This window comes from Micromonas pusilla (assembly GCF_000151265.4).
Source record: "Micromonas pusilla CCMP1545 genomic scaffold MICPUCscaffold_10, whole genome shotgun sequence".
Taxonomy (NCBI): domain Eukaryota; kingdom Viridiplantae; phylum Chlorophyta; class Mamiellophyceae; order Mamiellales; family Mamiellaceae; genus Micromonas; species Micromonas pusilla.
In genome coordinates this window covers 921,797-930,965 of record NW_003315891.1, presented here as the reverse complement: position 1 = coordinate 930,965, position 9,169 = coordinate 921,797, and the positions used below count along the sequence as shown (strand labels likewise).

Here is a 9,169-nt window from a genome sequence, read left to right as displayed (position 1 = left end):
TCGCGGTCGCGCCGTCGCCGTCGCCGTCGCGCGATGACGACAGCCCGCCGAGACCGTGCGCGTCCCCGCCGCGCAGGCGCGCGCGCATCCTGTACCCGACCGGGAACGGCACCGGCGCGTCGTCTTCGAGATCGTCGTCGACGTCGTCGCTCCACCATAAGTGCGCGAACGGGGAGTAGTGCGCGCGCGTCGCGAGCTCGCCGAGGCTGACGATCTCCAGAGACGCGACGGTCGGCCGTCGGCGATCGGACGACAAACGCGGGTCGCGCCCGCGCCCGCGATGACGATGTCGACGCCTCGCGCGCGCGAACGCGAACGCCGCGGAGGACGCCGTGGACGCCATGGACGCGCGCACGTCCTCGACCTCGGGCGCGGGCGCGCGCGACGGGCGCCGCGTCGGCGTCGGTTTCGGTTTCGGCTTCGCCGCCGTCGTCGTCGCGCCGTTCAAAGTTTTTCGAGACGCCGCGCGAAGGGTCGTCCGACGCGTCGCCGGCGGCGGCTTCGCCGGGCTCGCGCGCGCCGACGCCGACGCCGACGCCGACGCCGACGCGGACGCCGACGCCGACGCGGACGCGACGCCGCGCGCGACGTCGATGCCCAACCCCGAGAGCGCGTCCTCGAGCCCGCGCCGCGCGCTCGGCGCGCGCCATCGCAGCGGCGACGCGCACCGTCTCGGCGGGCTGTCGTCATCGCGCGACGGCGACGGCGACGGCGCGACCGCGAACGCGAACTCGTCCTCGCGCGCGCCCGCCGACGGCGGCGACCGCGGCGGCGACGCGTTCTCCTTCCCGTCCGCGGCGGCGGCGCGCTCGAGCCCGCGCTCGCGCGACGCCTCGAGCATCTCGTCCAGCTCCTCGCGCCATCGCGCGTCGTCGTCGTCGTCGTCGTCGTCGTCGTCGTCGTCGCCGTCCTCGCCGAGGCTGGAGAGCGACACCGCGCCGGGGGATCGCGAGGGGGCCCACGCCGCCGCGAACCGCGGCGTCTCGTCGTCGCTGTCGCTGTCGTCGGAGTCGGACGACGACGACATCGTGCGCGCGTCGCAGTGCTCGCGTCCTGTCGTGGAACGTCAAATGAGTTTTTTGTCGTCCCCCTCGAGAAACTGTGAGCAGTTCCGCGTCGGTGCCCACTCATCACCCGGCCGCCGCGTCAGTGTTCCGTCCGCGGGCGCCGCGCACGCCGCGCGCTCTCGAACCTTCCTCCCTCTTCTTCGCGCGAAAAGAGGAAGAGCGCGATGAAGCTCCTGGAGGAGAGCTTCTCTTCGAAGGGCGGCGCCGGGCATCTCCGCGTCATCCCGGAGACGGGCGAGGACGTCTGGCAGATCTTCAACCTCGTCCGCGCGGGCGATCACGTCACCGCGTCCACGTTCCGCAAGGTGACGCGCGAGGCCAGCGGCGGGCTCGGAGCCGCGGAGTCCGAGCGCGTGCGCGTCAAGCTCCGCGTCCTCGTCGAGCTCGTGGAGTACGACGGCGACGGCGAGGCGATCCGCGTCAAGGGGCGCAACACGACGGAGAGTCCGCACGTCAAACTCGGCGCGTATCACACGCTGGATCTCGACGTGAATCGAACGATCAAAGTGGAGAAGGAGGCGTGGGACGTCGTCGACGTCGCGCGGCTCAGGGAGGCTGCGGATCCCGCCGCGAGCGCGGACGTCGCGGTGCTCCTGGTGACGGAGGGGCTCGCAAATCTGCAGGTGCGTTCTATACACTGGTCCCCGTACGACCGCGTCGGCGCGGTGAACGCCGATCCTTAAGGACTTTTCCCGGCGCATCCATCTCTCCGCCCACCGCTCGGTTTCAATCACCGCCCGCGTTGCCTTTCAACTCCGCTTCTGACGCCTTTCAACAGCTCGTGGGCGGCGCGACGACGACGCACCGCGCGAAGATCGAAAAGTCCATGCCGCGGAAGCGAGGGCTCGCGTCCATGGGGTACGAGAAAGCGCTGGAGACATTCCACAAAAACGTCCTCGCCGCGGTGTTGCGGCACGTGGACTTCGCGAAGATTAAGTGTCTCGTCGTCGCGGGGCCGGGGTTCGAGAAGGAGACGTTCGCGCGGTACGTCGACGCGGAGTGTTCGCGGCTGGCGACGAACGCCGGCGGCGGCGGCGGCGGCGCGGGGGGTCGGGGGGACGACGGCGCCGCGTTGCGAGCGCTGGCGGAGAACAAGTCGCGTCTCTTGCTCGTGCACGCGTCCACGGCGTTCAAGGGCGCGGTGCGCGAGGTTTTAGAGGACCCGAGCGTGATGGCTCGCGTCAAGGACACGAAAGCCGCGACGGAGGTTCGCGGACGCCGACGAGACTGCTCCCCGTACGACCGCGTTCGCGTGGTGCACGCCGTTCCTTTAGGACTTTCCCCGTCGTCACTCTTCACCCGCGCTTCCCTTTCAACGTTTGACCGGTAAGACGGTCGACTGACCGATCGCTTCACCCCACAGGTTCGCGCGTTGAACGATTTCTTCGAGACGCTCGCGAGCGCGCCGGAGCGCGCGTTTTACGGCCCCGCGCACGTCTTCGCCGCGCACGAGATGTGCGCGATCGACAAACTGCTCATCACGGACGCGCTGTTGCGCGACGCGAACGCGGCGGCGAGGAGGCGGTGGGTGACGCTGGTGGAGGAGGTGAACGGCGGCGGAGGGACGGCGTTGATTTTTTCGTCGCAGCACGAGTCCGGGAGGCAGCTCGGGGAGCTCACCGGCGTCGCCGCGACGTTGAGGTTTCCGTTGCCGGACCTCGCGGACGCGGAGCTGCCGCCGGTGGAGTTTTAGGGTGCGGTGTGCGGACGGAGGGACCTGACGCGGGGGTTCGTGGACGTCGTTCTTCTTATTAGTCTAGTAGCGTTGTAGACGTCGTCTCGAGCAGAGAAACTCTCAAAAGACCGTCCGCCTGCCAAAAAGTTTACTGAACCGACGCGACGGGACATCTTACATCGTCGTTCGGGTCAGAACCTGCCGCGCCGCCCGCGATGAGCCGCACGATTTCGCCTCCGCACGCGGAGCATCCTTCCATCGCGGCGGACTATCCATACCCTTGGGTCGTCTTCGAGCGTCCGACGTCCGAGGTGAGTCATCGCGCGACCCGTCTCGTCGCCGTTCGAGATGTCTCGTCTCTCGGACGTTTCGCCTTCCGTTCGACGACATCTCAACATCTCGTTCCACACTCGCCCCCGACGTAGATACACGTGCTCGGAGTGAATCACACGGATCCTGGAAGCGCGGTCGCGGCGCAGGAGTTGATCTTACGCGAGAAGCCTGACGTCGTCGTCGTCGAGCTGGACCTGAAGCGCTTCGAAATGATGATGTTCGTGGAATCCATGGATAGTGAAGACGTACGACGCATGTGGAGCTACGTGGACAACAAAGCAGGCAGCACCTCAGGCGCGTTTAAGTCGTTCTCGAAGGCGTTACTCACGAGTGATAGCCCCTTCGATCTACTGATGCATCTGCTCATGAGTCTGGCGTTCAATGCGATCCGGATCAAACTAGCGATCGCCGGAGGAGGCGCCGTGGTTGACGGAGAAGAGTTCGTAGCGGCAGTCCGAGCGGCGCTCGAAGTCGGCGCCGACGTCCACCTGGGCGACCGCGACATAAGTACCACCGTGAGCAGGTTCTTGGCGCGGTTCGAGAGAGGCAGCGTCCTTCACGACAAAGTCGTCGCCGACGCGAGAGCGCTGGCGAAGGAGCAAGGGAAATCGTTGCCCTCGTCGGGGTTCTGGTTCTGGTTCGATCCGCGAGAGTGGCTCGCGACAGCCGCGAAAGTCTTTGCCGTAGGTCCAACCGCCGCGTACGATTCGATTCGGAAAGCTTTATACGATGGGTACGTAGAGTTCGTATCAGAGGAGTCTGGATTCACCCGCGAAGAAGCCCAGGGCGTGTGCGACGCCTTTGCGAAAGCGTGGAAAGGGTCGGACATCACCGTGGATGAATACGTTATTCTTCACCGGTTCAATCGCGCGGTCGACAATAATGTCATTGCGCTATGCTGCTCCGATGATACGAACGAGGAGAAAGCCTTACCGTACACAGAATGGGACGACGATCTGGGCGTCCACGTGCCCGATGGGCTGTGAGTTTTGGTCTTTTGACGAGACGATACTTGAAGAGCGCGACCAGATACTCGCGCACTCGATTGACCTCGCCGCACAGGACATTAGGGGTCACAGAAAGGTGGTCGCGATAGTCGGTGCCGCTCACGTTCCAGGCATTAAACGCTGGTGGGATCATATGTATCACGCTCCCGACGAATCGACTTTTGAAGCTCGTATGACCGAATCGTGCAGGAGAGTCGACGACTACGTGCAACCCGTGCCGCTTGACGTCAAGCCGGCAGCCGGGGCGATCGAGCACGTCGGCCCTGTCGCCGTCGCCGGCGCCTTGCTCTTCGGCGGCGCGCGTTCGCTCGGCGTTCGCCCTCGCACCGTCGCCGCGGGTGTTGGAGCGACCGCCGCTGTCGTCGCGGGCGTCGGCGCGATGGGCGTGCATTACCTCGTGAACGGTCTGCAACGAGCCGTTCACGTCACCGAGCGCGCAGCGGAAAAAGCGCGAGAGTCGAACGCGATTCCCCCAAGGGCGACTCACGCGCAGAGCTTGATCGAAATCATCAAGGCGCAGCAGGAGGCACCAGGTCGTTCGCCTTTTACAAAAGGTGTTCTATCTAGTGAAGTCCCTGAGGGTCAACGTCCGCTACAAAGTAAGGGGTTTTACGGGGACCCCGAGGGCGCCGCCGCGCCGCCGCCGCCGCTGCCTCGACCGAAGGGACCCGGAGAGAGCTTCAAGAGCCCTGCCGCGCCTTTGGAAGCGCCCATCGTCTCCAAATTCAAATCCATGCTGCCGAAGTGATGATGAATCCTAGAGTAGTCTATCTTATCGTACTGTAACCATTCACGGAGGTATATCACAGCGTATCGTGGACGTCGTTCTTCTTAGTCTAGCGTTAAACGTCGTCTCTATGGACTCTTCGGGTAGCGCAGTCCTTCCGCGCTCCCCGGCAACTCGTTGTCGTCGTCGTCCGTCGTCGTTCTCTACCCCGTCGCGTCGTCGTCGTCGCAGTCTCACTATCGCACGCTATAAGATGACGATCGGCTCGCCCGCGGTGGACTGCAAGCTCCGCCTTCGTCGCCCTCCGCCTCCGCCCGCGCCTCAGCCCCCCCCGCCTCTTCCGCCGTCGCCGTCGTCGTCTATGACGACGACGTCCGCGGCCGCGTCTTTCCCTCATCGTCCTCCGGTCGTCCTTCTTCTCCGCGCGAGGGACGAGACGTCGACGTCGTCGCCCCTGACCTCGATCCCTCGGATCTCGCGCCGGTCGATCTGCCGCGTCACGACGAGCTCGATCGACGCCGCCGGACCCGCGCCGCCGCCGCCGCCGCCGTCGTCGTCGTCGTCGCTGTCGTCCGGCTCGTTCGTGAGGTCGACGAGGGGCACCGCCGCGGTCATCCTTCCCGACACGCCGCCGCCTCTTCCGCCGCCGCCGCCGCCGCCGCTCGAGGACGCTTGCCCGACGGCGACGGACTTCCTGGCGATCTGCGGCGAGCGTCCTTCCCCCGCCGCCGCGCCGCCGCCGCCGCCGCCGCCGGTCGCGCCCTCCCCGCCCTCGGACGCCTCCGACTTCGTGGCCAGCGACCGCGCGATCTCCGCGATCGACGGCTCCAACTCGCCTTCTTTCAACCCCATCTTTCGCGCGATCTCCGCGATCGACGACGACGGCTCCGACGCCGACGCCGACGCCGACCCGGACGGCTCGGACGCGCGTCGCTCCGCCTCGACGACGACGTCAGGGCCGTTCTATACAAGCGAAAGTCGGGGTGGAGTTGAAAGGCGTCAGTTGGAGTTGAAAGGCGCCGAGGGCGGGTATTGAAAGGGAGGGGTGGGCGGAGAGATGCGACGGGCAAAGTCCTTAAGGATCGGCGTCCACATCGCCAACGCGGTCGTATGGGGACCAGTGTATAGAACGCACCTCAGATCCGTCTCTCTCCTTCGCCCCTCCTCCTCCCGTCGCCGCCGTCGCCGTCGCCGCCGTCGCCGTCGCCGTCGCCGCCTTCGCCTTCGCCGTCGCCGTCGCCGCTATCCCCTCCACGCGCGGGCATCGCTCCCCCGACACGAGCGGCGTGAACCCGCGTCGAAGCAGCAGCGCGCAGTACGTCTCCGCGGTCATCAGGACGTTCCCGAGCTTCGCGGGCGCGAGGGTCCGCGGGCGACCGCGCGTCTCCGCGGCCGTCGACGTCTTCGCGCGCTTCGTCTTCTCCCGCGCCGTCGCCGTCGCCGTCGCCGTCGCGGCGTTCGCGGCGGCGGCGTCGGACCGCTTCGAGCCCGACTTCGCGGCGGGCGCGACGGGCCGCGAGGGAGGCGCGAGGCCGCCGAGGTCGGACGACGACCGATGCGTCGGATCGCCGCCTCCGCGACCGATGCCCGCCCCGCCGCCGCCGGCGTTCACCCCGGTGGACATCCCGCGCGTGACACCGCTCCGTACCATGCTGCCCCCTCCCTTCGTCTTCGCGGGCATGCGACGGGGGGGGGTCGCCGCGCTCGTGCCCCGCCGCGGCGCGGTCGGCGACTATGACGGGACCGTCCATGAGTCGGATTCAGTTTTTCTGTTCGCGCGCGAATCGCGCGACGAGCGTTTATTTCTTCTCGGACGCCGCGACACTCGTCGCCGCCCCCGCGCGCACGCCGCGCGCCGCGATGTCCACGACGAACCGCCTGAACGTCGTCCCGACCGTGACCGTCCTCGCGGTCGTCGTGGCTCGGCTCACCGCGGCGCGGCGAGGCCAAAAGCTCCTGAAGCGCAAGTCCGACGCGCTCGCCCTCCGACGCCGACAGATCCTACGACGCGTCGGAGACGTCCAGCGCGAGATGGTCGCCGCGACGAGGGACGCGCACTTCGCGCTGACGAGGGCGAAGTACGCCGCGGGGGAGAAGATCACGTCCGTGATCCTCGTCGCGACGGACCGAGCGAGCGCGCGCGTGCGCGTTCGCGCGGAGAACATCGCGGGGGTCGAGGTCCGCGCGTTGGACGAGTTTCACAAAGACGTCCGACGCCGCGGCGGCGCCGATCTCATCGGCCTCGAGCGCGGCGGCCTCGAGCTCGCGCGCGCTCGCGTCAAGTTCTCGCGCGCGCTGAGCCTCTCGATCGAGCTCGCGTCGCTTCGCGCCGCGTTCGCGACGATCGACGCCGCGATCGACGCGACGAACCGCAGGGTCAACGCGTTGGAACGTGTCGTCGCGCCGAGGCTTGAGAGCACGGAGGCGTACGTGCGGGGGGAGCTTGACGAGTTGGAGCGCGAGGAGTTTTACCGGCTGAAGATGGTGAAAGCGAAGAAGAAGAGGGAGGAAGAGCGAGTGGGGGCGGGGCGGAGAGAGAGAGAGCGGCGGCCGCCGGGGGGGGAGGAGGAGGAGGACGGCGGCCGCGGTGAGCGCTTTTAAATTCGAGAACAGCAGAACGACTGCGTGGAAGAAATCGAGGCTCCGCTCCGCTCGCCCTCTGCTCTTCTTTCAAACGCCCCCGCGCGCGCCGCCCGCCGCCGCCCGCTCTTCCGGCTCCGTCGTTCGCTCGCTCGTCATGCCCAAGGCGTACGTGGTCGAGAGAGCCCCGAACGCGCGCGCGTCGTGCAAGGGCGTCTGCGGGATGAAGTTCGAGAAGGACGTCCTGCGCTTCTGCGGGAAGAGCGGCAAGCGCCAGAGCCCGGCGTGGACGCACCTCTCGTGCGCGCCCGCCGCGACGTTCGACGCCGCGATCGCGACGTGCGGCGACCTGGGTTCGATCCCCGGCGTGAAAGAGCTCGAGATCGAGGACACGATGCGGCGCGCGCGCGAAAACGCGAGGAAGCGCGAGGAGCGGCTCGCGGCGAGAAGGAGCCCGCCCGCGTGAGGCGCGAGGCGAGAGAGACGACTCAAGTGGACAGGACGGGACTTGAAGAGAAAAGACGGAAGGACGAAAGAAGGGTTTCGACGGAAGAAGAGAGAAGATGGACGACGACGACGACGACGACGCGAAGACGTCACGAGCGCGCAGCGCGCGAACGACGCGCGCGATGAACGACCGCAGTACGTGTACGCATAAACATACGCATCACCAGTCTACGAGCACCAATCTATCAGCGCCTCGCACGCTTTGCACGCGTCTACGGCGAGAGACGCGTCCTTCGAGCCCCGTAACCTTCTCCTCTCCGCGCCCGCGTCCGCGAAGTTGACTCGCCTCTCGGCCACCACGCCCATCGCGGCCTCGACGTCCGCGCACGCGGCCTGGACTCTGTTGAACAGCCGCCGCGGCATCGCGGGCATCATGCGTTTGAGGACCGCCGCCGTCGGAGACGCGGCGTTTTCTTTCTTCGCGTCGTCGTCCTTCTCGAAGTGAAAATGCAAGCTCACGCCGCCGCCGGCGGCAGCCTTCTTCCCATCGCCCGAATCGATCGGCGCGCTCCCGGTCTCGACGACGATCTCCAAGATCTCCCTCATCAGCGCGTGCGCGCCCGCGGACGCCTTCTCCGGCCACGACTCGATCCCGCTCGAAATCCGTCTGAGGGTCGTTCCATACGAAGCGAAGTCGGGGTGGAGTTGAAAGGCGTCAGAAGCGGAGTTGAAAGGCAGGCGTCGAGGGCGGGGATTGAAAGCGAGGGAATGGGCGTAGAGAGACGCCGGGAAAAGTCCTTAAGGATCGGCGTTCACCACGCCGACGCGGTCGTATGGGAACCAGTGTAAATATGAACGCACCTCAACTGCCGCGCCCAATCCGACGGCAGCACCGTCGGGATTCGATCCGGGTGCGGCGGCTCCGGGCCGCCGAGCGTCCGCTCGCGCCGCGCGTTCTCCTCTCTCCGGACCACGATCGCGGCCACGATCGCGGCGTCCTTGCACAGCTCGCGCGGTCGGCGACCGGAGAGGTCGGGCGCGTCGAACGGCGGCGTCGGCGACGGCTTCGCGCGCGCGAACCGCGGCGGCGGCGGCGGCGGCGGCGCGCGGCGAAACAATGCTGGTGGAGTTGAAAGGCGTCAGAAGCTGAGTTGAATGGCGTCGTGGGCGGGGATTGAAAGCGAGGGGTGGGCGGAGAGACACGCCGGGAGAGAAAGCCCTTAAGGATCGGCGTTCACCACGCCGACGCGGTCGTATGGGAACCAGTGTAAATATGAACGCACCTTCCAACGCGCGCGCGAACGTTTTTCGCCGCTCGTCGTCCCTCCCGCGC

General features: G+C 67.1%; 7 protein-coding genes across 7 annotated transcripts; 4 read left to right on the top strand and 3 right to left on the bottom strand.

Annotated features, from left to right (window-relative positions):
- Nucleotides 1–1,231: 1,231 nt before the first annotated feature.
- On the top strand, nt 1,232–2,760 carry MICPUCDRAFT_35413 (uncharacterized protein; the record flags this gene model as incomplete). Its single annotated transcript, XM_003061759.1, has 3 exons — nt 1,232–1,690; nt 1,846–2,274; nt 2,431–2,760. The coding sequence occupies 3 exons, from the start codon at nt 1,232–1,234 to the stop codon at nt 2,758–2,760; spliced, it is 1,218 nt and encodes a 405-aa protein (XP_003061805.1).
- Nucleotides 2,761–2,957: 197 nt separating this feature from the next.
- On the top strand, nt 2,958–4,887 carry MICPUCDRAFT_51375 (uncharacterized protein; the record flags this gene model as incomplete). Its single annotated transcript, XM_003061758.1, has 3 exons — nt 2,958–3,053; nt 3,168–4,043; nt 4,081–4,887. The coding sequence occupies 3 exons, from the start codon at nt 2,958–2,960 to the stop codon at nt 4,828–4,830; spliced, it is 1,722 nt and encodes a 573-aa protein (XP_003061804.1). The 3' UTR covers nt 4,831–4,887.
- A 315-nt stretch (nt 4,888–5,202) lies between these two features.
- On the bottom strand, nt 5,203–5,661 carry MICPUCDRAFT_51374 (uncharacterized protein; the record flags this gene model as incomplete). Its single annotated transcript, XM_003061505.1, has 1 exon — nt 5,203–5,661. The coding sequence occupies one exon, from the start codon at nt 5,659–5,661 to the stop codon at nt 5,203–5,205; it is 459 nt and encodes a 152-aa protein (XP_003061551.1).
- A 223-nt stretch (nt 5,662–5,884) lies between these two features.
- On the bottom strand, nt 5,885–6,490 carry MICPUCDRAFT_51373 (uncharacterized protein; the record flags this gene model as incomplete). The annotated part of the gene is made up of 1 exon (XM_003061504.1): nt 5,885–6,490. The coding sequence occupies one exon, from the start codon at nt 6,488–6,490 to the stop codon at nt 5,885–5,887; it is 606 nt and encodes a 201-aa protein (XP_003061550.1).
- Nucleotides 6,491–6,669: 179 nt separating this feature from the next.
- MICPUCDRAFT_6741 (H+-or Na+-translocating f-type, v-type and A-type ATPase superfamily) lies at nt 6,670–7,374 on the top strand (the record flags this gene model as incomplete). The annotated part of the gene is made up of 1 exon (XM_003061757.1): nt 6,670–7,374. A coding segment is annotated over one exon (705 nt), but the record flags the coding sequence as incomplete, so codon positions are not given.
- Nucleotides 7,375–7,546: 172 nt separating this feature from the next.
- MICPUCDRAFT_51371 (uncharacterized protein) lies at nt 7,547–7,855 on the top strand (the record flags this gene model as incomplete). The annotated part of the gene is made up of 1 exon (XM_003061756.1): nt 7,547–7,855. One exon carries the CDS (start codon nt 7,547–7,549, stop codon nt 7,853–7,855), a length of 309 nt encoding a protein of 102 aa, XP_003061802.1.
- A 209-nt stretch (nt 7,856–8,064) lies between these two features.
- Nucleotides 8,065–8,442, bottom strand: MICPUCDRAFT_51370 (uncharacterized protein; the record flags this gene model as incomplete). Its single annotated transcript, XM_003061503.1, has 1 exon — nt 8,065–8,442. The coding sequence occupies one exon, from the start codon at nt 8,440–8,442 to the stop codon at nt 8,065–8,067; it is 378 nt and encodes a 125-aa protein (XP_003061549.1).
- Nucleotides 8,443–9,169: the final 727 nt, after the last annotated feature.